This window comes from Ceratotherium simum, chromosome 5 (genome assembly GCF_057802395.1).
Source record: "Ceratotherium simum simum isolate JZ-2026a chromosome 5, ASM5780239v1, whole genome shotgun sequence".
Classification (NCBI taxonomy): domain Eukaryota; kingdom Metazoa; phylum Chordata; class Mammalia; order Perissodactyla; family Rhinocerotidae; genus Ceratotherium; species Ceratotherium simum.
The window spans coordinates 45,033,119-45,059,119 of NC_141904.1; the positions used below are offsets into that span (position 1 = coordinate 45,033,119).

General features: G+C 49.8%; 1 protein-coding gene across 1 annotated transcript in view; it reads right to left on the bottom strand.

Annotated features, from left to right (window-relative positions):
- CCDC13 (coiled-coil domain containing 13) overlaps window positions 1–20,548 on the bottom strand; it is a 39,497-nt gene extending 18,949 nt beyond the window's left edge. Inside the window, exons 1-9 of the mRNA XM_004419572.3 lie at window positions 20,328–20,548; window positions 18,347–18,495; window positions 14,325–14,467; window positions 12,630–12,719; window positions 8,305–8,421; window positions 7,032–7,136; window positions 4,922–5,083; window positions 1,994–2,170; window positions 257–463 (exon numbers count right to left, since the gene is read on the bottom strand). Of these exons, the coding sequence (XP_004419629.1) occupies window positions 257–463; window positions 1,994–2,170; window positions 4,922–5,083; window positions 7,032–7,136; window positions 8,305–8,421; window positions 12,630–12,719; window positions 14,325–14,467; window positions 18,347–18,495; window positions 20,328–20,548 (1,371 nt within the window). The remainder of the gene's footprint in view (window positions 1–256; window positions 464–1,993; window positions 2,171–4,921; window positions 5,084–7,031; window positions 7,137–8,304; window positions 8,422–12,629; window positions 12,720–14,324; window positions 14,468–18,346; window positions 18,496–20,327) is intronic.
- Between the last annotated feature and the right edge of the window lie 5,453 nt (window positions 20,549–26,001).

Sequence of the window (26,001 nt, forward strand, 5' to 3'; positions counted from 1 at the left end):
GGTGATGGGGAGCCATGGACAGGCTTTATGCAGAACAGGAAGACAATCAGGTTTGTACCTTAGAGAGGAAAGGTGTGTGCAGAATGGGCCGGGGAGTCAGATGGAAGCAGGGAGCCAAAGTGGACTAACTAGGACGGGCTATAGCCTGAGTGAAGGCAGGTGGAAAGAAGCAGAAGCGGCTGAGATTTCTCTTGGTGGTGGATGGACTTGCCAGGACTTGGAAATGGATGCTGGGCCCAGACAGCGCCCTACTCACCTGCGCACTGAGTTTCCCGATCTCCGACTCCAGCTGCCGCACCTTGGCCTCCCGCTCAGCCACCAGGGCCCGCAGCTGGGCGACGAGGCTGCCGCTCCGCTGAGCCTCGTTGTTGAGCTGCTGGTCTAGGTGGTGCTGGGACGCTCGTGTCTTTTCCTCTTGCAGACTCAGGCTGCCCAGAATCTCCTGTAGCTGCTTCAGCTGGTCCTGGGCGGCCAAGCAGGAGGGCAGGTGAGGGTTAGCCATGGCCCCTGGGTAGAGAAGGACAAGGGAAGCCCGCCTCCCCCCACCCCCAGCAACCCACCCATTCCCTGCTGCTGCAGGAACCTAACAGTGGGACACTAGTGTTCCCTTGAGAAGCAGGAGGAACACCCTCTTGCCTGCCCTTGGGGGGTTCAATCAGGCAGGCTGGGACCATGCCCTTTTCCTGTCCTCAACTTCCTTCCCCCTGAGATCGAGGCCAAGAAGGACATCCAAGGGGCTTTCAGGACCACAGAAAGCAGCTTAGATGGTGGCCCCTCAGCCAGTGGGGGAGATATTTGGGTAAAAAGAAACCCTATGCCCTGCTGGGAGACAGCCCCTGAAGGCAGTACCTGGACCCCTTGCCAGGGATCTTCCAGCACCTGACTTTGACCCTATCCCCTGGAGAAGCCCCCCAGGAAAGTCCTGGGGTGGAGGCTTCCTGCCTGGGAGGCCAGGAAGGACCATGTCAGTGACTTGGAACAGGTGAGGGCTGTTGTCCTCACCCCATAGTGGAGGAAACTGAGGCCCAGAGAGCCCAAGGGCACACTGCCGGTGAGTGGCAGGCCTGGGGCAGGTCTGTCACCCTCTTCATGCCATCTTCAGTGCCAAAGAATGGCGACACACAGAGACCTCAGAGGACATCCAGCCCCGCACCATATTTAACAACTGGGAGCTGAGGCTCAGAGGGGATGCAGCTGGCCTTGGGTCACACAGTGAGACATCAACAGAGGCAGGCCCAGATTTCGGGTCTTCTGTGCCTCACCCACCACCCTGCCTGGTGAAATTATTATGGACTAAGGTGGTGCCTAAGCCAGCATCAGTTCCCTCATGCACCCTAGGCCAGCCAGGCATGACTACTGCAGGGGCCTATGGGCACAACTTGGAATTCAGAGACCAAAACCCTGGGGTGCCTCAGGTCCCAGAGAGAAAAGGCCAGGCTAGGGGCAGGAGGGCTTTATAGTCAGAGCAACTTGGCCGGAACTCTGTTGTATGGTCTTGGATGACTTATCTAACTAATTGGAGTCTTAGTTTCCCCATCTGTGAAATGGGTTGTACTATATGACCCTAGGGGTTATCCTGGTGGCTAACCATTATATACTGCACCCCAAGTGCCCAGAACGGGAGGGGCTCTACACCATCACACTGACAAGAATCTGTACTGGCACGTCAGTCGCCCCTTTCATTCCTCGATGAAAAATAACCCAGAGTGTAATCTAATCTGCATGCCCTTCATCCATTTCTTTCTCCTTTGGGGTCCACAGGCCCAGTGGCTTGTGCCTGGCATTGACATCACGGCACTCTCAGGCAGCCTCTGAGCCGCTCCTGTCCCTGCGGTGGGGCTTTGGGGCGAGGGCCCATCTGGAGGCGATGGGCTGCTGGGTTATGCAGTGGCATTTTGGAGACAGTGAGAGGTCACTGTGGCTGGGGCTGGGTCAGAGGTTTCTGGGTGGGGTGGGGGCCCATTCTTGGGGGACCCAAGTGGCTGGGCCGTACCATGAGGGCATCGATGAGCTCATCATCATGCCTGCCCTTCTCCACGAGGGTCCCCATTTGACTCCGGAGGGTCTTTACTTCGCTTGACAGCACCTTGTTCCGGGATCTCATGCCCTCGAACTTTTTTTTCAGCTCTTCAAGCTCTCGCTGGAGGGCAACCCGCTCACCCATCAGTTTCTGTAATCAGAAAGTGCAGTCATGGGTGGTGGGGCTGCGTGGGACCTCGGCCACATCTGGTCCCTCCCTCCCACTCACTGGTGAGGCCCAGAGAGGCAGGGGATTTGCTGAGGGCCACAGAGCAAGTCAGTGGAGCTAGGACTCTGATGCTCAGTCCAGGCCTTTCAGGGATGCCAGGTGGGCCACAGCCCCCTTCCTTGCCCGGGCACAGGACAGACGTTACTAATGGATGACAGCACTCTTCTCCTCAGCTCAAGAACACAGGTGTCCAGGCAGCTGCCCCTGCTCTGCCAGAGTCAGACATGAGAGGAAACCCATTGGCCAATTCTAGGTGTGTCCTACAGAGAGCCTGGCTGTCCCCGCCCCTCAATCCCTGCCTGAGCTGAGGAAAAGAGAAACGCCACGCGTTAGCAAACAGCGCTAAGTCTAGGGTTCAAACTGAAGTGCCTCACCCCACCAGGAGCTAGAATGAGAAGGGAGGCTCCAGCAGCCACTCCATCACCTCACCTCCTCCAGCACAGCACCCTGGACTGCGCCTCGCTTTGGTCAGCTACAAGCTGGTAACTCACACATGGCACATGCCTTTGGAATCTCTCATTCGTTCATTCTTTCTCAAATATTTCCTGAGGGCCTACTATGTGCTTGGCATTGTTATAGGTGCTGGGGATATAGTTGAGAACAAAACAGACAGAGTCCTTGTCCCCAAGGAGCTGACATCCTAGTAGGGGAGATAGAGAATGCCAAATGGTGACAAATGCTAATTGAAAAGTCAGGGAAGGGATTAGGGGGACCGTGGTATGGTCAGGGAAGGCATGGCAGGAAAAGGTGACATCTGAGCAGAAACTGAAGGAGAAGAGGATAAGAGCAAAGACCCTGGGTGGAACACGTGTGCCTGGAGCACAGTGAGCAAGGGGGCAGAGGCCAGATTAGGGTAAACCCTCAGAGCCAAGACTGAGACACTGAGAGGATTTTGGGCAGTGGGTGACATAATCTGATCTGGTCTTAAGGGTTAATTATCACTGGGAAAGTGTTTTCAGAATCTTGGTGAAGTGAATTACAGAAATAAAAAATAGGAACACATGATGAGTCTACAAGACCACAGCTCTTTGAAGGGAGGCAGCCATAGTTCACCTGTTGCCCTGCTGTCCACACACTCCAAGCTCTAGTAGGCACCTGGCAGAGGAAACGCACACAGGAAATCATTTCCTCCCCCCCACATTGTGGCTTATGGATGGTCCAACAATTCCAACAGATTCCGGTCTGTGTGACTGTGTAAGTCTGAGCTAGGTGCACCTCAAACCTAACATTTTCAAATTTCAGTTCCCCATCTCCCTTAAACCCACTCTCTGTCTCCCCTACCCACCCGCTACATTCACTTCAAGTCTTGCATAATTCTTCCTACTCTTCTCTCTTCCATGTCCGGTCACCGGGTCCTATAAAGTCAACACTCAATGTCCCAGGTGTCTGGCCCTTCTGCTACAGTCCTATCATCTTGGTGCAGGTCCTTGGTCATGTCTCAAGTGGATTATTGCTTTTGCCTCCCGTGCCTCCTCCAACCCTACTCCCATGCCTGACCATGTGATCTTTCCAAAATGCATGCCACCATGTCCCGCCACAATTTAAAACCCTTTGGTGGTTCTCCAATGCTTTTGAGATAAAAGCTCAAATCCCTGGCTGGCATGCAAGGTCCAGCAGGACCTGGCCCTGCCCACCTCTCCAGTCTCACTGTTCCCCTCCTTATACCTGATGGTCTAGGATGCTGGGAGGTACAATGTGTCAGTGGTCACAACATTCCTAGTACGGGGTCTAGCCCCAAGTTGGCACTCATAATGGAAGTCTCTCAGTCAAGAGGTAAGGCCTCACTGTTAGGAAGCCCATTGCTGGGGCCACTGAAGTGCACATTTGGTCTGCCAGCACCTCCTCCCACTTCTTCCTCTATTTTCTTTGTGGAAATCCCTACTTCCCACTCTCAGGCCAAGTTTGGGGAGGCTGACTAATTTCCCAGACTCCCAGGGGCAGATATCTGAAGCTTGGCCAATCAAAGCATCCTGTACCCTTAGCCACAGAAATTGGCTCAGGCATGAGCACATGGTATAAACCAGCGATGACACTCAATTCTGAGACTTTGTCAGAACTACTGGGAAAGAGAAGCCCTTTGTGGGGGCTGGGTTGGAGGATAGAAGCTGGGACTGCCAGAGGTCCCCATGGGAGAGAGTGGAGCCAAACCAAGAGAAAGTGGCACTGAGACCAAGACCCTAAATCCCACTGTGCCTGAGGCCAGGCCACCTCTAGACTGTTCATCTACATGGGCCCATAAATTCCCCTTGTTGCATAACTAGTAGAGTTTGGCTTCTGACACTCCCAAGTCAGCCAGTGAGATGCAGCCCCTGGTGCTGATGCCAGCCTGCCCACCTCTTTCAGCAGCCTGGAGCTCTCCTCCTTTAAGGCCCACCTGACCCTATCATACCTCTGGGGCCATGACCTTCTCCCTCTCCTTTTACAATGAAAATTTCAGGTCCAACATCTCCAAAACAGCCAGGATGGTGCCACCCAAAGTTCATGAAATGGGCTCTGGGTGAGGACTCAGTCAGGCAGCTCAAGGTGGATCAACAGGACATGAGGAACATGCACAGAGGTGACCTCAAACCCCAGGTATCTCCTGCCTGTAAGGGGTGCCTCCGAGTCCTTGTAGGGGCGGTCATGAACTCCTGCTCCCACACGCCCCCTGACCTCCTCCCGGGCATGCCTTACCTCCCAGCCTTCCTGTTTTTCCCTTTCCAGGTTGCGGATCCTCAGCAGGTTTTTCTCCTGTGCTGACAGCTTCCTTGGGTCTGGATAGACAGGCAGCTCGTCACTGGCTGTGCCCGCAGGCTGGCTCTGGGTCTGCCCCAATTGTTTCTCAAGCTCTCGAACCTGAGGGTGGTAAAACTTGTTGTTCCACAATGGGTCTGCAGTCGGACTCCACTACTCAGAGGGGCCACCCTGAGGTGTGACAGGAGACCCCACTAGACAGAGGACACCACAGTTCCAGATGGACTTGGAAGCCTCATATGAGAGGGTTCATCAGGAGGCCACGGGTTCCTGGTGACTTGCAGGAGATGCCGCAGAGGGAGGGGAGGGTTTGGAAGCTGCGAGACCAGCTCCAAGCCTCACTGGCTGTGTGACTGTGCACCGATTACTTAACTTCTCTGAATCTCAGGTCCCTCCTCTGTGAAATAGGCCTAAGGGTACACCGTGCATAATGTTGTTATGAGAATTCAGTATCCTGAACTTGTCTGAGCCTGGGAATTCCCAAGATACTTCTTGGAATGACAAATCTCGGGGCCCAGTCCAGACCAAGTCAGAGCTCCAGGGGAAGGCCCGGAGATCTGCATTTTAAACAAGTGCTACGGGTAACTTTTAGGATCAGGCAACTTTGAGAAACCCCAAGATGGCCCAGGTGAAGTCTTCGGCACAGAGTCCAACACTCACAGGCTCTCAGCAAGTGGCAGGTAGATGTCATCCCACAGAATGATGGCTTTATCACACTGGGGTTGAAGTGCATAACTCCTAGGGTCCTTCTAACTCTGGTTTCCATGTGGACACAACATAAATGATGGAACAAAGTTGGGTAAACCCGAGCCGGGGGCAAAATTCACTAGGACCACTGGTAAGGGGCAGCAGCATGGCTTTGAAAGCACATATCAGCACCCTCGTATGGTAATTCCATTTAAGCATTAAAGAACACTATTATTTTTAATCATTTACTTACACAACTTAACAACAACAATGATAACTAATGTGTTGAGTGCTTATTATGGCCAGGCACTGTGCTCGGTGCCTTACAAATATTATTTCATTTAACCTACAACAACCCTACAAGGAAGGTATTATCTCCATTTTACAGGTGAGGAGGCTAAAGGACAGAGAGATGAAGTGATTAATTAGCCCAAGTTCACCAAACCTGTAGACCAATGATGGAGGCCAGGCTCAAACTCAGGTCTGTTGAATCCTAAGGCTACCCACTGGTCATTAATTACAGTTTTTTGGAGAGTTCCCCCATTCACGTTGGCTTTAAGGATCCTGAGGATAAAAGCCACCCACGAACTGTGAACCTGAAGTCCCTGGGGATGAAGGTGATGTGCTTGGAAAATAGTGGAAGTTACACACCTACTCATGTATTTCTTAGTTTGAAGGCAAAAAAGGAAAACAACCACAGCTAACGTTTGTAGAGTGTTTCCTCCGTGCCAGGCACTGTGTTGAGCATTTTATACATATTGACTAATTCAATCCTCCCAACAACCCTGTGGGGTAGGTACTCTCATCCTCCACAGTACACAGATGAAGAAACCGAGGCACAGTAAGATGAAGTAATTCGCCTGAGGCCACCCAGCTGGTCAGTGGAGAGCTAGGATTTGAATCCAAGCAGTCTGGCTCCAGAGCCCCTGCTCCTAGCCTCTATGGATGCTCCAAAATATTTAGAACATAAAGAGGGAGACAAGGCTAAGTTTTTATTGGGTAATTAAAACTTTGAAAAGTCTATAAGCATCTGGACAAAACTGGAAAAAGGCTACAAGAGTCAGGCAAATTTACATGAAGTAGGGAAAACATAAGCCTGGAGTAAAACAAATCAAAGGCTTTGGCATTTACTAAGCGCCAGTGCCTGGCACGTGGTAAGTGTTATATAAATGCTTCTTCATTAAATAACAAATTAAAATCAGGCTGGCTGGGGAGAATGTAAAACAACAGCTCTGCAAGTGTGCCCTGCAGGATCTAAAGGCCTTTTTTGGGTTCTGTGTCTCTCATGTGTGTCGGTGTGGGTCTTTCTGGGGCATTTCAAGCCCTATGTTCAGGTCCAGGAGAAGTCTGATGACTTACTCACCTTGCTCTGCAAAACGAGGATTTGTTGAGCCCGACCCCTCCAGGACCCTGGTGAAGACAGGAGCTGTTGGACGTTCACATCTTCCCCAACCTCGTTGGCCAAAACCTGAAAAAGGTGGGGCCTTCACTGTGGCTAGGAGAGAGGGCCCGACCAGGGCCCTAATCCTGCTGCATATCAGAAGCGGTGCTGGGTGCACGGGGCTCCCAGAGGGCCCGGCCTCCACTCACACAACCCTCCTCCTACCTCCAAGGCCAGCTGGCCATGCTCCAAGAGCAGCTCTCCCTGGGAAGGCAGTAAACCCATCATCCCCAGCACTTCTTGGTGATGCCTAGAGCAGACAAGGAACTGCTGACAACACCCAGATGGGGCCCTTGCACTCAACATATTCTGGGATGAGCGAACCACAAAGCTGACCAAAACCCGTTTCCTTAACTTCTTCACTTGTCACCTGTCACTGAGGTCATTCTGGATGGCTAGCTACAGAGAGTACATTGCCACAGGGCCTCGCCCTCTGTGAAAAGCCACTGACAAGGAGCCATGTCTGAGAGTAGCAAGAAGGAGGGTCAGAGAACGTTGACTGGGGATGTTGGGTTCCAGAAGGGCCCACTGGCCGTATTCAGGCCCCACCTCAAGGCTTTGAGGTAGAAACAAAACGCTCCAGCTTGTGCCCTGGGCCCCTCTGAAGCTGCCACGGAAACCCCATCCAGTGTACCAAGTCTCTGGCACTTGTTTCCACAATAGAACGCTGTTTTGGAAATCTTGGCCGGTCTGAGTGGTTCCAGCAGGGAAGACAAATGCCAGAGAATTCACTATATAAATAAAAATAAATAATGAACCAGCTGGGCCTGCGTCCCAAGTCTGAGTATTTTCCTTTGAAAGGGGCCTTTAATACACAAACAGTCTATTCATTTTCTAATATTACAGACAGCAGAGGGGAGGAGGCAGGTCTTGGCAGGCTCCCAAGTCCAAGGTGGCTTATTAAGGAAAGACCCAGGATCTATTGGGGCACACGTAGCACTTGGAAGGTCTAAAGAACTCTCCTTTATAAAGGCATATATGCAGGGCCCCTCGGACAGCCAGCAACCCCACTCACCAATGGTCTGTATCAAGGGATGGTGGAAGGAAGTTATTGGATCTAGAGCCTGACCCAGAGCAAGCAGCATGATGCTCACAGGGCCAACCACTCGCTGTTCCTGAATGGAACCCATTGTCCTGGCCATGCTCTTCCCAATCCCAGCCATACAGGAAGACCTGACCCATGGCTCTGAAAGACCTTCTGGGCCATCCGGAGCTCCTGCTTCACAGACTGGATCTGGTTGCGGAGGTCACTCATCTTCAGGTTTGTGGCCGCCAGCCTGTCCCGCAAGACCTTCACCTCTGGGGTCTCCGGCTAGTTGGGAAGGGCGGGAGGGAGAGCAGTCACTTGTTGCCTAAACAGTAACAGTAGTAATAGCCCCCATGTATCCAGGTATGTGTCAGGCACCACACTAAGTGTTCAACATGGAGCAACTCATGTAATCCTCACAAACCCCTGGGAGGTATTATAAGCCCTCTATAGATGCAAAGCAGAGGCTGGTGGATGGTAAGTCCCCTTCACTCAGGGTACCTGGTTGAGAAAGGGTGGGGCGTGGATGTGAATCCTGGCAGCCCAACTCTGTGAACCGAACCCTTTGCTCAGATGTTGCACATACACTTGGATGCATGCAGTGGCCACGGAGAGGGAGCATCTGGAGAAGTCCTGCAGGCTTCACACGTCCCAGACACTTCCTGGGTGTGGACTTTCTCTGCTGTGCTCCAGAGCCTGGCATCAAAGCTAAACCATCTTCACTCAGAATAACGAGGGAACTAGCTCATTCACAGAAGGCAACTCCAGCTCGGCAGGAGGGCCACGACCATCCTAACTCGGGGCCTCCCTCTCCTGGGACTGTCAGCCTGGGCCATGGGCTCCTTTTCTTGGCAATGAGCTCACTGAACAGAAGTAAGGACCCAGTTTAATCCCCAAACACTCCATTTTTGTGGCTTGAAGAACTAAAGCAACCACGAAAACTCTGCCTGCTGGAACTCTTAGCAATGTATTTTTTTTTTTTAATAATGTTTGATTTAAACTATTTGGATGTAAATTTTTCTCAAATGTGCTGCCAATTTCTTTGTCTTCAATAGAAGTTCCTGAGACTCACAGAAGTTTGGCATTAGAGGGACTCCAAAGTCAGCCCATTCAAACCCCTTCTATAAATGATGAAAATGAGGTCCAGAGAGGGGAAGTAAGTTGCCCTCAGGTACACAGCTGGTTGAGGGGTGACATAAACGGGATTAGAAGCCTGGTCCTTCCCCTGCACTCATATTCTCCCAATTTGAGCTGTTGCTGATGCCTGGGCATCAGGGCAGCAGGAACGTTTGTTGGTGGTCTGAGACCATCTGCTCCTGCCCCAACAGACCAGGTGGGCTGGACTTCTGGGAAGCAGGGCGGGTGCTGCAGCGGCTTTCTGATCCTTCCGTAGCAAGCACAAACAAAATCTCCTGGGAATGCTAGTGTGAAAGACAGATCCAAGTAGACTGGGTCTGGGAAGTTGCATGGACCCCAGAGGCTCTGGACAGCCCAGCTGAAAACCACTGGTTAAGGAAACCAGACCCAGACACACAGTCCAGAAAGCCTGGCCTCATCTGGTTTCCTCATCTATGGAATGGGTATAAAAACACTTCCCTGTCCTGCTACCTCACAGCACCACCATGAGGCTAAACAGAATAACAAACGTGAACAGAATTTGTAAACTGGGAACTTATATAAAACACAAATGTATCTTGTTTCTTTTTTTTAAATATTCTTTTGTGTGTGTCCTTCTCCCTGTCTGGCTGCTTGCTGTCCCTTCTCTGCTGTTGGGTGCCTGCCTTCCCCCTGCTAACCTGCTGCTTGGTATCTGCCCTGGGTCGGGAAGCAACACCCCCTGACTGTCAGATCTTTGGTGCCATGAGCCCCACCGGCCCTGACGTGTGGTGGTGTGGGAGCTGTGGGAATATAGGAGCTTCCCACGTGCCTGCTGTGACCCTGCACAGAGCATGGAAAGAGCACAGATTGGACCTGCATCTAGAACCCAGGCAACGACACCCCTCTCCAAGCCTCGTTTCCTCATCTGTAAAATGGGGGTATGTAATACCAGCCTCCGGGGTGCCTGTGCGTGTTGCTAGGACAATGCATACAAAGGGTGCCGTCTGGGGCAGATTCTGATGGAGGACAATGCCAGGGGGCCTAGCCTGGCTTGGGTGGGCAGCTGGCAAAGGGGGCTGAGGGCCAGATGGTGTTCTGGGGAGGGCTGGGCCCATGTGCGTGAGCAGCCACCACCCCTTTTCTCTGTCAGTCCTCCCCTCCCAGGCAGCCAGGCCAACCCTACCTCCCCATCGTTTCAGAGCTGCTTCTGCCCAGAGTGGAATTCCACAGGCTTTGTGGGGACTTGGGTATGGGCATAACCCTCCCCCAGTCTGGGCTATTTTCTTTGAGGGAATAACTGAAACACAGTCCATGGGGAGCAGACAATGCCAATGCTGCTCACGCCACAGCCTCTTGAAGCCCCATGCCGAGGGGAGGTAGGGCGTTCAGCTCTCCTCTGGAATGTGCTTTGGCACTCTGGGGCTGGAATGCGGAGTTGCCTGCAGGCCTCTGGAGTGTGGCTTGGCTTGGGCCGCCCTGAAAAGTCTAATGAGGGGGACATTGCTTTTGTTCTCTCTCTGATCAGAAGACGCCCTGGAGTTCGGATCCCGGGCGCGCACTGATGCACCGCTTCTCCGGCCATGCTGAGGCCGCGTCCCACATGCAGCAACTAGAAGGATGTGCAACTATGACATACAACTATCTACTGGGGCTTTGGGGGGGGGAAAAAAGAAAGGAGGAGGATTGGCAATAGATGTTAGCTTAGAGCCGGTCTTCCTCAGCAAAAAGAGGAGGATTAGCGTGGATGTTAGCTCAGGGCTGATCTTCCTCACACACACACAAAAATAATAATAAATAAATAAAAAAGAAGGTGCCCTGGAAAACATGTGGTTCTGATGAGCTGAGACTTGCAGCCCATCACCCACTCTTCATCAGAAACCTCTCTGCGACCACAGAATAAAGCTGAAGCCAGCTGCCCAGCTGCCACTCAAGGCCTCCCCCGTGGGTGACTCCACCCTAGCTTTGTTTGGCTTACGTTCCCCTTTCCCCATCATAAGCCCTGGGCTGCAGCCAAATGTCATCCAGCGGACACCCAGCAAACGGAATAGGAATAGGAACACTGAGTGCTTCCCGGCCTCTGAGCCTTGGCTGGCACTGTTCCTGCTGGAAGGCCCTCCCTCATCCTCCTCCAGCAAGGCGCACCTCAGGAACCTCTCCTCCATCCCACCTCCTAGCTGCCTCAGATGGAGGGTGTGCTCCCTCTGCGAACTCAGAGCCCGGGGGCTCTCTCTGAAGGCCCTGTCCCCCTCCTTCCTTCAATATGGCTGCTCATCTCCCCTCTTGGGCTCCCCTGGGGACATAGGCCCTGTCTTTGATTCCCTGTGTCACAGGGCTCAGAAAAAGCCTGTCAGGCTCAACAAGTAACCGAACAAGCAGTTTCCCACCCTGGGCAGCTCTAGTTAGGGACATGGAGGTGCTCAGTGCTCTGGATAAACCAGGGGCGCTTAGCAGTGACCCCTGGAGCCAGGAAAGGCCCTGAAGAACCCTCAGTCTAGCCCCTGCTGAGGGCAGAATCCCTCTACTGCCTCCCCACGTTCACAAAAGACCAGCCTTCAAGAGACATATTCACCCCTGGAACCCAAGGGCCCATCACTGTACACTGAGGACTGAACTCTCCTCAAGACAGGCATGAGGCGGCTTGATCCTGAGGTGAAGTCAATAGGGGAGGTGGGGCTGGAAAAGGAGCACTGAACGGGGAGTCCTGAGGCTTGACTCCCTGTGTCACCAACTGGTCTGGCTTCAAAAGAAAACCCTGGGGAGGCCTCCTGGGATGTTCTCTGAAATATTTATTATCTGGCCTGGGCTCCATGCCCCGACCTCATAGCCCACTGGCTCAGACTGACTTCCTTTCATGGAGCTGCAGTTCTCATCTCCTGGGTTTCACAGACTGCTCACTGGCTTCATAAAACAGAATCTTGGGAACAAGCCCCCATTCCCAGTAGTAACTTTTACTCTAGATTTGGAGCTCCACAAAGGGAAGATTTCTCACAATATGAACTGCCCCCTCAAACCCAGTGTTCCATGGAGCAGTAGTGGGCTCCCTGTCCCTGGGTAAGGTAGAGGCTAGCTGTCTCCCCAGTGAGGATGCTGTAAAGGAGATCATTTACAGCTGAGAGCGGGAGGCCATTTGGACCAGGCCTTCCCTCTGACCTCGCTTTCTGGGGACTGGATCAGAGTTAGACCCTCACTGGCCTCCACTGGGGCATTACTGACCTCAGGCCATAGACTTGGTTACTGTTCCCTGATGGCTGCTCTGAGGATCTGCAATGGTGGCACTGGCTCAGCAATGGGGTAGAGGTGGACCCTGGACAGAGGCACCTACGCTCCCACGGAAGAGGCAAGGCCCAGGCTGACAGCTGCCTCACAGACTCCCCAACACAGAAGGGAATTCATACCAAGGCTCTGTCTCCCATCTGGGCCCTCGGCGGCTTGCCTCCTGCATCGGCGGCCCCCTTGGCTGGCAGCCTGGCCAGGGCCATCTGCAGCTGAAAAAGCAAACCTCGCACTTAATATTGAATTTTGCTCAGCAATTATGGCGCCTGAAGGAAGTACTCTGGTGCCACCGCTGAGTGTGTGGTTACCGATCTCAGTGGTTTGCCTGTCAGCTCAACTTCAGGATCATTAATGGAAGAACTCTCCTTTACAAACTGCTCTGCGATGGGAGAGGGTTTCATTGACTATCTGCTCCACTCCTCAATTGTACAGTAGAGCAGCCCTAGGAGTCACTAGCAGCTTAATAAATAATAATACCACAGCCATGCTCTGTATCCTGGAGTTCAAACAATAGTCTGGGAGGCAGAGAGTAAAGGATGAGGAGAGAGGGTCAGAGACACGAGAAGCCTGCCACACAGACTCATGGCCTGGTGGCCAAGATCACCCCCTTATACAGACAGTCAAGCAACCCTTTACTGGTTTCCCAATTGTTCTTCACACGAAGACCGTGCCTGTCTGACAGGGAGGGGCATGACCCACCCTCCCACCTCTCTGACCTCATCTTGCTCCACTCTCATCCACACTGGTGTCCTTTCAAGCCTTCTTCCCCACTCAGGGCCTTTGCACCTGCTGGGTCCTCTGCATGGAGGCCCCTGCCCCATCTCTCTGAGTCCGGCCCCTTCTCATCCTCCAGGGGCCCACTGTGCATGCTCCCTTCTCTCAGAGGCCCTTGGGGTTGATCTGTCTCCCAGGAGGGCAAGGACCACACCTATTTTGCTCCCCACAGTCTCCCCATGGGCTGGCACAGAACCTGAGATGGTTCTCAAAAAATATGTTATAGATTAAAGAAGCTCTAAATCAATGCCGAGTATAATGCCTGAGGAGGATTTTGGAGAGCAGAATTGGATTCAAAATCCGGCAGCACCACACACTGTGTGACTTGAGAAAGCCTCTTAACCTCTTCCAGCCTCGGCTCCTTAGCCACATAAGGGGAAGCTACGTAGATTCTCTCTAGCATGTGGAGTCCATTCTAGCTCTGAGGGACCACGAACTGCTCAGGCTGTGCCCCTGCTCGACTGGAGGGGTTTGTGATTAGCTGTGGGAGGGCAGGGGGCAGCAGAAAGAAGAAGATGGACAAAAGTGAGACCAATTGGTGGAATGCTCCTGGCTCTAGCTTCAAATTAGCAAGGATCCCTGTTAATTCATTTAACAAATGTTTATCTAGTGCTTACTACATGCTAGGCACTGTTCTAAGCATTTTACTATGTTAAGTCATTTAATCCCCAGAAAACCCTAGGGTGAGGACTATTATTATTGCCATGTGACAGATGGAGGAAACTGAGGCACAGAGAGTTTATAACTTGCTCAAAGTCACAAAACAAGTCAGTGATGGAGCTGAGATTCACACCAAGTAGTCAGGCCCCAGGTCTGCGTCCTAACCACTATGCCGGGCTGCCTCTCCACGACCTGTGTCCCCCTTGCTTCCCAACACACTTTCCCCTCTCAGGATGTGACAAAGACTGAGGAACTCACTGTAAACACTGACCCACAAGCCCTGCAAAAGGACCCCAAACACCTAAGTGTGGCTTCCTCTCTGGAGGAGTGGCCCAGGGTCCTGGGAGTCCCTTCCAGAGGCAGGAATCACCAAGGCCCCTCACTTCCCGCTCCAGCTCCTGGATGTGATGGCTCAGCTGCTTCACTCTGGTTTTTGCACCCTCTGACTCTGCCATCAGCACCCGGTTCTTTTTGGACAGCTCGACGACTTTGGTGGCAATCGCATCCCCAGCCACACTGGCTGTCCCTAAAATGAAGAAAACCGGAGAGGTCAATTAAAAACAGAGGCCTGCACATCAAACTCATGCCGCACTACCAACAGCACTGGGGTTTTAAAAGCTAAAGCTGCTTGGTGTGAATACTCACGAAAGGGCAGATGCTCAGAAGAGTCACCACCCACCTACGTACCCTGAAACCCAACTCCAGTGAGTGGACATGCCACCAATCGGAGATTCACTATGTTCTAGGAAAATGATAAAATCAGGAAGCAGAGTTTTAATTCTATGGGAGATAAGTTTATTGCTCCAATTCTTCACGCCTCCTCAGTGAAAGCGTTACACATCCACACCCTATGCCCTCTAACTCTGCTGTGCCCTCCAGTGAGTAGGGTGTACCCCTCAACCCCTCTATGACAGCCTGACTCTGGGCTCAGCCAATGACTTGTTTTGGCCAATGGGATGTTAGCAGATAAGGTGCAGGTAGAGGCTTGGGAAGCACTAGTGTAGTTAAGCTCACTCTTTTCACTTATGCCATCTCCACAAGAAGAACATATCCAGGCCAGCTGGCTGGTCCCAGGAAGAGGAAGAGAGACAGGTGGAACAAAGCTGAATCACCCTAGCTAAGCCTGGCCTAGATCAGCTGATCCCCAATTAACCCCCAGATGTTTGAGCTACATAAATGCTTATTGCTGAATGCTGTTGAGATTATGTGGTTGCTTCTTATACAGAATTTTGTGGTAACACCTAACCAATACAAATTCATTTAGTAAATATTTACTGAGTTTCTACCAAGTGATCGACACTCTCAGCATTAGGGATTCGATGGTGAATAAAAAAGACTTATGGAGTTTACATTCTAGCAGGGGAGACAGATAATAAAAAACAAACAAGTATGTATTCTAATATCTGGGAGGAATAAGTGCTATGAAATAAACTGAAGTTGGGCAAGGGGATGAGAGGGCTGGGGATGATGCTATTTTAGATGGAGGGGTCAGGAAAGGCCTCTCTGAGGAGGTAATGTGAACAGAGACCTGGATGAATGAAGAGAGGGATCAAGCCAGGAAGAACAGTATTCTCAACTAGGAAGAGTGTTCTAAGCAGAGGAAATAGAAGTGCAAAGGTCCAGAGGCAGGAAAGAGTTTGGAGTGTCTGAGGAAGCAGCTGGAAGGCCCTGGGCAAGGGCAGGAGGCTGTAGAAGAGGTGGCTGGAAGGATGTAAATGGGGGAAGCTGCCTGGTGTGGGGGCCGTAGAGAAGGCAGGCACTGACTGACTAGCGAGCCTTGCAGTCCCTTGCCCTCCCTGGAGGACGGTTTCCTCATGTGTGCAACGGCAGGTTTGGTCAGACAGTCCGCAAGTTCCCTAAATGCTGGCACTCCAGCAGTGGGTAACTGGCGGAGACACCTTCTTAGGTCTACTTTTTTTTTTTTTGTGAGGAAGATCAGCCCTGAGCTAATGTCTGCTAATCCTCCTCTTTTTGCCGAGGAAGACTGGCCCTGGGCTAACATCCGTGCCCATCTTCCTCTACTTTATGTGGGACGCCACCACAGCATAGCCTGACAAGTGGTGCATGGGTGCGCGCCGGGATCCGAATCCGGGCCGCCAGCAGCGAAGTCGCCAGCAGCGAAGCACGTGCACTTAATGGCTACGCCATGGGGCCGGCCCCTTCTTAGGCCTACTTTTTAACATGACTGTGATGCACCTCAGAACAAGACTGAAAGTGACAACTGGTGGAAGGTAAACAAAAGTACTTGACGGTTGTCAAATACAGTCAGCCGGGCTTGCTGCTGTTGGCGGGGGCCAGGCTGTGAGTAGGGCAACCAGGAGTAGCTGCCCTCGGCAACCTCACGTCGGCTCAAGAGGATGAGGACACATCAGGAGAAAGGGCTCAGAAGTTGGGGCAGGAAACCAGACCCAGAAGTACCAATAGTCCAGGGGTGAGTTCTCTGGGTTGTTTTTCTCCAGGGCTCAAAAGCAGTACAAATCCTGGAACTAGACATCAGAAAGGGGTCTAAGAGAAGCCCTGTCTCATCCAGAGGGCAGGAAGGGGGGCTCAGAGAGAATGGGAAAAATCCTTTGTTTTTTTTTCCTATTCTCTCCCAACTGTGTCTCCAGGCAAGCTCCACTCTTGAAGCTGCAACCCCATGATAATGGGGGCATCACTGAATGGGCAAGCACAGAAATGCTAAATATCTAGGCAAATGTAGTAGACCATTTTTGTCTCCTTAAGTTCTTTAAAATATGTATAATGGTTGAAAGCAAATATGATCGCATTGTCTGATAGGACTTTCCATACATATAGATATAACACGTACGAAAGCTTTAATAGAAGGGGGAGGGGAAGGGACCTATACAGTGGTACAGTTTCTTCATTCCACTTGAAGTGGTAAAATATTAATTCTAAGTAGACTGTGAAAAGTTAAGTATGTCTTTTGTAATCACTAGAACAATCACTAAAAAATTATACAAAGAAATATAGTAAAAAAAAAAATTTAGCAATCACTAAAAATCTAGCCAGAGGAAAACCAGTCTATCTCAGTTGTCAGCAGCCTATCACTTGTGGCCTGGTTTAAAAACATGAACTGGGCCAGTCAGACTTTTCTCTTCAAAATGTGAAGCTGGAATCAGAAATGGTGCCTTCAGAGTGAGGACTGATTTCAGAGGTCTTGAAGGAGAGTCAGGGCTGGCAGTCAGATGAGGCTGAGAGCAAGCTGGCAGAGACAGCAAGAGAGAGAATGTGGGGCAGGCTGGGGAAGAGGGAGTGCCCCCAGGTTCTGGCTTCCAGGTCTCCTGGGGTGGGGAGGCCTCTCCTGCTCTCTCCCCAGAGTCCAGCAGCTTCTCCACAGCCTTGCATAAGGGCAAGCTGCCCCTTCACATCTGAACCCTGAGCCAGGCTGAGTATGTTTCTCGTCCTCGCAACACAAAGCCTTCTCTTCAGTGTGTTTTTGTTTTGGACAGAAAAGGCCAAAGAATGGAGGGAGGTGCAACAGGCCACCAAGGGCTTTTAGGATGCCAAATTCCCCTGCTTTCTAATTCAGCACTGTTCCTCTGTGTGTACCCACTCTTACAGGCATTGACTCTCAAAGGCAGGGGGGGACGCTCTGGCAGATGCTGGGTGAGAACAGCTGCTCTCTGTGATGGTGACACCGACTTTCTGGTTTATTAGTCAGCCACCTGGGAATTGCTCAATGAGCATACATGGAGCAGAGGACAATCAGGGCCAAGGTCCCCATCAGCTCTGCAGGGCCAAGGTCTAGCTCATAACCACAGAGCCAAAGTCCAGCCCACACTTACAGGGCTAAGGTCATCCCCAGATCCATGAGGCAAAGGTCCCCACCAGACCCACAAGGCCAAGGTCTCTACCAACAGAGCCAAGGTCCAGCCCAGACCTGAAGGGCCAAGGTCCACTCTAGACCCTGCTAAGTTCCAGGATATCTCCCTGGAACAGCTAACTTCCCTGTCTCGTCCACCTTTCTGGAGGAGCATTAGCAAGTGCTGTAGAGTAAGCAAGCTAGAGCTTGCTTCTACTGGGGCTTCTTCACATACACAACATAATATCTGAGCCAGAGAACCAAGATAAAATGGACCCTGCTGGCCCACCGAACATGCAGCGAGCATCACAGAGAACCCTTGCCATGAGTCGTAGCTGGGTCACCAACCGTGCCTGGAACGCCTGCCTGCTGCCCTGCTGTCCCTGCCGTTCCTGTGCTACCATGTCCTGGCATGCTGGCCTCCTTGGCCTGCTCTCTTCCCCTCTTCTCTCTCATTTCAAGGACAGCTGACCCTTGGCACTCTCTCTTGGGCACCTGCCCTCTGGAACCTGCTGTTTGTCCTGCCCAGTAGGTCCATGGCAGCTGGACCAGCTCATCTGGATTTCAGGGAAGGGACTGTCGCAACAATGGTGAAGCTACCTGTGAAGGCAAATCTGTCCTCTTCTATTTTCTTTTTGAGGTGTTTGATTTCAAAGTCCCTTTCTTTCAGCAGCTTATACAATCGCCCGTTCTCATCCACTGTTTCCCTGAGCTGATCTCGAAGCTGTTCAATCTCATCTTCAAGCACCCTAAAAAGCAAAGGCAGAATTACTGCTTTTTCACAGGGACCAATGGGCAGGGGTCAGGCCTCAAGCCCAGGTTTGTTGTACTTGGTTGGGCGCTAGCTGGTGATAAGAACTGGTCTGTACAAAACAGGAATGAGAAATTAAGGGACCCTCAATGAGCAGACTCAAACACACTGTTCTCAAAACTGAGTGATTAAGCATACACACACACACACTCAAGTGAAAGGAGAAAGAAGGTTTGAATAACATGGTTTACTATGGATTCAACAGAGAGCTATATAAAACCCCTCACTCCGAGCATTAACATGCCTTTCAGTCATCTGTGGAACGTGCATAAAAATGTATTATATTACAGGCTACAAAGGCAATCTTAGCAAATTCCACATAATGGACATCATACAGACCATTTTCTTTAATGGCAATTGACTAAAATTAGAAATCAATACTAAAAAGATAGCAAAATAAAACAAAAAACAAAACCCAAAACCCATCATCTGTTCAGAACCGAAAAAACCCCACACTCCTAAATTATTTATGGATTAAGGACAAATCATAACGTGTATTATGAAGCATTTAGAACAGATTAACTGCAGAAGCAATATACGTAAAAACTTGTAAAATGCAGCTAAATTGATACTTAGAAGGAAATTTATAATCTTAATTGCATATTATATTAGAAGACCAAACAGGAAGTATCTAAGCCTTAAGTTGAGGCTAGGTCTTTAGGTTTCAGGCAAATTTGACAGAAAATCAGAACAGGTGATGGTTCTGTATATTACAAGTGGTCTTGCAAGGCTCTTTTCAGAACTCTAAAACATGAGAAACACGTGACTGATGCATCTGTGGTCACTTCTGGTAGGCACAGAACAGGCTCCCTAGAGACAGCTGCTCAGGAAGTAAATAAGTCACAGGTAACAGCTATTATTATTGTTTTTGTTATTCTACCAATGTCTCAAGTCTTCACCAATTCCAATTTCTCTGATTTGGGGAAAGATCATTCGGAAGTAGGTCAGGGGTTAACTTAGAGCCAATATTCAGGAGCCCTAGAAATTTTTTCAATTATTGAGAAATATTTATTTTTTTACCCAATTAGCATTTTTTAGTAGAGCATTTTGAAAATTGAGAAACCATAAAAAGTGGAATCTAAAGATAGAGAAAATCAATTCTAGGCAAAATCAGAAGCAAAGATACAACTCAACAACTGCTGTGATTTTTTTAGTAAAATGACTAGCAGAGAATTTTGTATCAATACAGACTCCTGCTTCTAATAACCAGTATAAATCAATATGCATCTGTGGGACATTGTCAAATTTAGAGAAAGATGAGAAGATTCTGAACTCCTTTCAACCTTCTCACCAACTGTAAAAAAGCACGGAACCCACAAAGAGTTGCTTTAGGACAGGTATGTTTACGCGTCGCCATGTGTCAGGAAAGGGAAATTGGCATGGGAGAATGATCCCAGATGAGATTTGCAGCAATGATCATCTATGAACCATCAGAGTCAGCCAACTAGCGCCTTAGAAACCCAAACACGGTTTTCATGACAGAGAGACTGCATAGGAAAATTCAAGTGAATAAACTACACCCTGATGAATTTCAAAATTTCAGTTTGAATTTAAATGGTTTTTAAATACATTTCATATCAAATTACGTCCACAGGAGCACAGGTCTTCTATCAGATGCAAGAGTCTTCAATAACCTCTGTGTCAAAACCTCTGTGTCTCAACTTATAAACACATCTAGTCAACCTGATTGTCTAACTGTCTGCAATTGTTTCTCCCCCACCTTCCCTAGCTCCCTGCAGTGCTCCTGGGAGAGTTCAAACTTGCATTTACCTCTGCTCAAAGCTGTTTTTTGAGTTTTGCTCCCCAGCTTGGAGAAGGCTGAGGCCACTGGAGATCTCCAAGAGCTCGTTTTGGTCATCGGCTCTGCTTTCGAGGCTCAGTTCCTTTTCCTTCCGTTTCTCCATCTGCTTCTGTAACCTTCTGTGCTGCATCTCCTGCATGGCCTTGAACTGGAGCCGCAAGGTGTCCTGTGAGCCTTCATCCGCTGCCATCTTGCCCTAGGAATAAGAAAAGAAGCCTGAGCTGCAGCAAACTCCACAAAGTGCTCATTTCCCAAGAGTGCTCAGCACACAGTCAGCCCCATCTAAAGGCCCCAACCCTGGCGTTTCCTGCTTAGCTTTGCATGTGTGTCCACATGGAAGCTTGGAAGCCCCACCCTCATCTCAAATCCCCTGAAAGCCAAAGCTGAGGTGAGCATCCTCCCCCAGCCCTGAACGTGCTACCAGACTGCAAATGGCATCAGAATACTCCCTCTCACTCAGACTCAACATTTGACTCCTTCCTGTCCCTAAAAACAGTGGCTCTTAACTAGCTGAACATCAGAATCTCCTAGGATCTCCTAAAATGTAACAGTGTTTGGGCACATCCCTGGACCAATGAAATCCCTATTTCTAGGGATAGGGCTCAGACACCACTACCTTTATAAATTGAGGTATAATTTACATACAGCAAGTGCATAAATCCTGAGTGTACAGCTCATTGAATCTTTACATAGGTATACACTCCTGTGGCGACCACTCAGATCAAGGTATAGGGCACTTCCTGTCCCCGAGCAGGCTGTATTGTGCCCCCTCCCACCAATCATCTCTTAAGGTAACCACTATTCTAACCCCTGCCACTGAAGATGAGTTTTGTCTATTTTCTTTTTAATCAGCTCTACTGTGTTCTGTACATAGAACACACCAATTTTATGTGTGCAAATGAGTTTTGACAAATACATACACCTGTGTAAACCACCGCCACCATCGTGATAGAGTATTTCCAACACACCAGAAAGTTCCTTTGTGCAGTCTCCTTGCAGTCTCAATTCCAGTCAATCTCCCTGCCAGTCTCAATCCCAGGCAAACTCTGATATGCTTTTGTTCACCAGTTTTGCCTTTTCTAGAATCTCATATAACAGAATCATAGTCTTTTGTCTCTGGCTTCTCTTGCTTAGCACTACCTTTTAGAAATTCATCCATGTTGTTGCACATATCATTAGTTCATCCCTTTTTATTGCTGGGTAGTACTCCATTGTACAGGTCTACCACAGTTTGTTCATACAGTCACCTATTATGGGACACCTGAGCTGTTTCCATCTTCAGCTATTATGAATAAAGCTGTTATGAACCTTCATATACAAGAGAGTCTTTGTGTGAACATACGTTTTTATTTCTCTTGGGTAAATACCTAGAAGAAGACATGCTGGGTTCTATGGTAAATTTATGCTAACTGTTTAAGAAACTGCTAGGGGCCGGCCCAGTAGCGTAGTGGTTAAGTTCGCACACTCCACTTTGGTGGCCCGGGGTTCACCAGTTTGGATCCTGGGCGTGGACCTACGCACTGCTCATCAAGCCATGCTGAGACTGCATCCCACATAGAGCAATTAGAAGGATGTACAACTATGACATACCTCTATCTACTGGGGCTTTGGGGAGAAAAAAGGAAAAAAGGAGGAAGATTAGCAACAGACGTTAGCTCAGAGCCAATCTTCCTCAAAATAAATAAATAAGTAAAAAATATCTTTAAAAAAAAGAAAGAAAGAAACTGCTAAATTTTTGCTCAGAATGGCTGTACCATTTTACATTCCCACCAGCAGTGTATGAGAGTTCCAGCTGCTCCACATCCTTGCCAACACGTAGTATGATCCATCTAAATTTCAGAATTTCTAGTGGGTATATAGTGGTATCTCAGTGTGGTTTTAATTAGCATTTCCCTAATGACAAATAATCTTGAGCATTTTTCATGTGCCTACTGGCCATCTGTATATCTTCTTTTGTGATGTCTATTCACATTTTTTGCCCATTTTTAAATTCTGTTGTTATGGAGTGATCATAGCTCCTTATACATTCTGGATGTTTTGTCTATTTTTGAACTTGATATAAACAGAATAATAGAGCACAAACACTGGAATTTTTAAATGCTCCCCACCTGATTTTAAAGTGTAGCCAGTGTTAAGTATCCTGCCTCAAACCAAACTCAAGTCACTCAAGTCTTCCACTAACCATCCAATTAGTCATAAATCTTGTTGATTCTCCATAAATGTCTTCAAATCTGTCCCCATATTTCCATCCCCACTGATACCTTTCTCATTATCATGCTCATAGCCACTCAGGGCATTTGCACATGCTGTTCCCTCTCCCTGGAATGCTCTTCCCCTAGACATCCACTTTGCTCACTTCTCTCAAATGTCACCTTATCAGAGAGGCCTTCCTCACCATCCTATTGTAGAAAACATCCCTACCTTCATCCCCATGCCCCTTACTCTGTTTTAGCTTTCTCCTGACACATTATATATTTGTTTATCTGTTGATCGCCTCTCTCCCTCCCTGCCAGCCCCACAATGTTCACTGCTGTATCCTCAGTGCCTGTATCAGGGCCTGGCATGTAGCACACATGAAATGAGTATTTGGTGAATGAATGACCAATGGTTCTGTCCCCAGGACTGCTCAAACAGGTCCCTACTGCCCTCGCTGCCCCTCTCCCTCTTCCTACCCCACTTGCAGTCTAGCCTGCATTCACTGAGGGACTACTTTCTCCAAGCACAGCTCTGAGCCTGACGTGCCCCTGCGCTAAAGATGCCCATTAGCCACAAAACCAAGTCCAAAGGCATTAGAGGCTTTGGGGGATTTGGCCTCAGTCTCTCCTTCCAGCCTGTGTTCCCCTTCATAATGCTGGGTTCTAGTGTCACCTTGCTACTCTGTCCTTACACCTCCACCCGCTCTGGCTTAAATCTTGCTGGTTCCCCCAGGCCCAACATGAATACCGTTTCCTGGTTGTTTCCAGGTTGTTTCCTGACCCTCCAGGAAGAACGCACTCCCTGCCCAAACACCCTCAACTGCTCCTTCTACCCCTTTCCACTGTACTTATCTCCATCCTCTCCACAGGGGTGGTCCCAGAGCCCACACCCAGTGGTTCTTAAACCTGCCTCAATATCAAATCCCCAGGGCTACAATCTAAAGTACTGAAGCCCAGGCCCTAGCCCTGGAGAATCTAATTCAATTAGTCTGGAGTGGAGACCAGGCATGGGGCTGTTTAAGTGCTGCCAGGTGGTTCTAACAAGCTGAGGACTTGAGCCTGTGGCCTGGCCCTTGAGCTTGTTGCAGCAAACGCACGAGAACCGGTGTTACCTTGGAATTCCTTACCAGGTAACGTTGCCCAGTAAGAGGAACTGTGCAGTAAAGAGTTAACTCGAGAAGTCTGGGTTGTCCACACTCTGCACATTCCAAAGAAAGGTTTGGATCTTGACCTGCTCCTGCATCTAAGCCATTGGAACATCCTGCCTGATATGAATGTCTTTCTTTACCTGGGGGCCTTGGGTCGGGCCTCCCTCCCCCGCCCCCCACCCCCTTCTTGACCTTGGAGGGGTGGGAGGTTGAGTGACTAAGGTCAGCCAAGCAGGCAGTCAGCCATGCCTATGTGACCGACCTCCCAGTAAATTCCCTGGACACCAAGGCTTGGGTGAGCTCCCCTGGCTGGCAATACTCCATGCATGTTGCCATGCATCGCTGCTGGGAGAAGTAGGCACTGTTCCCACCACTCCACTGGAAGCTTATGCCTGGCCCCTCCTGGACTCTGCCCAATGGGCCTTTTCCTTTTGCTGATTTTAGTCTGTAACCTTTCACTGTAACAAACTGTAACTGTGAGTATAACAGCTTTTCTGAGTTCTGTGAGTGCTTCTATCAAACCATTGAAACTGAGGGTGGTCTTGGGGACCCTTGGACTGCAGGAATCCCGGGACTCCTCTGCTGAATGTGCAGCAGCCATAGCCAAGTATGATGGGGTGTCCTAAAAGATGGGATACCCAGGGATATAATGAAAGTTAACAATTGGACTCAATGTTTTAAATTTAGGCAAATCAGACTTTTTCTGTAAAGGGTCAGATAGTAAATATTTTAGGTTTTGTGGGCCATATGGTTTCTGTTGCAACTACTGCACTCTGCCACTGTAGCAGAAAGCAGCTGTAGATAATACGTAAATGAGCGGGTGTGGCTGTGTTCCAATAAAACTTTATTACAAGAACAGGCAGTGAGCTGGATTTGGACTGTGGACTCTTGGTTTGCCCATCTGATTTAGAGGAATTTCACCTGAAAAGGTATCTAGAGATTAAAGAAACCTATTGAGCCTATTATTTGAAAATGTAAGTAATACGATTTAAAAATGTTTATCCTGTGAGTCCCTATTTTTGTAGATTATACGAAGGTACAACCAAATACTTCATTTTCCAAATTGGGTCACCTTAGAGAGAAAAGGAAGAGCTATTAATACTCATTCTGGGTCGACAGTGTAAAGCAGTGGTTCCTGCCCGTGCTGCACACAGAACCACCTGGGGAGCTTTACAGATACTGATGCTTAGGTTCCATGCCCAGGGATTCTGATGTCAGTGGTCAGGGTGCAGCCTGGGTGTTGGATGCTGCTGGTCTGAGCTGCCATATGAGTAGCCTGGCCCGAGCTGAGACAGCACCTGGGGTTCAGGGTGGACTTGGCTGTGTACCAGCTGTGTGAGTCTAAAAAGTTTCTAGACCTCCCTGGGCCTCAGTCCCTTGTTCAGTAAGCAGCAGATGATGATATGGATGCCACAGATGTGCTATGAGGAGCAAATGCAAAGTGGGGTGTGAAAACACTTGGTCAGCTATGCATTGGTAGGAACAAAATGTTATTTTCTCCCTTCCTGGCATTCTCTCCTGAGGACTCGCTTCCTCCTCCTCGTGCCCTGCATCCAGATGCTTGCTGTCTCACAGTGATGCTTGTGACCTGCCAGCAGAAAGCCTTCCCGGGCTGCTGGGCCCATAGTTATCAGGCCCCACAGCACGAGCCTCCACAGCCAGTGCCTCACATCGCAAGGTCATCTCCTCTGCACCTCATCTCCTGCCTGCTCCAGAGGTCAGATGGCACAGGTTCACCCTGGTATCCCTCCAGTGCCTCCCATCTGTCTGGCTAGCTGCTGCCCACCCTAGCTCCCCGCGTCTTCTCTTTGTCCCTCTAATCCATACTGTACACAACCATCTGGGACCAATCTAAAACCAGATCTAAGTGGTTCCCGCCTCTGCAAGATCCTGCCAGGACACACGGAGGGCACTCTGACTGGCCCAAGGGCTGCATCCATCCCACAGACATTTTTGTTTGACTCTCACACTATGCTATGTTAGGATTTGAATTTGTTGCCAAAATTCAAAGATCTGTAGATTTCAATTAAATCCAGATTTGCAGCTTCTTTTATAAAAGTTGACAGATCCAGCAATGCCGGGCCCATCGTCCCACATGGACAGCAGCTGCTGGGCAGAGGGAGTTCCCTCTGGGCGGAGTACTTTCCACACAACCACCGGCCCTACCACTCCCAGATGTTGCAGCTGGCACCTCGGCTGTCTGTTATCACTGCATGTAAATGATGTTCTTTCTCTTACACCTGGTGGATTCACCCGCTTTCATTTCCTATCAGCCCCTGCAGGTGTTTGGGTTTGTGACC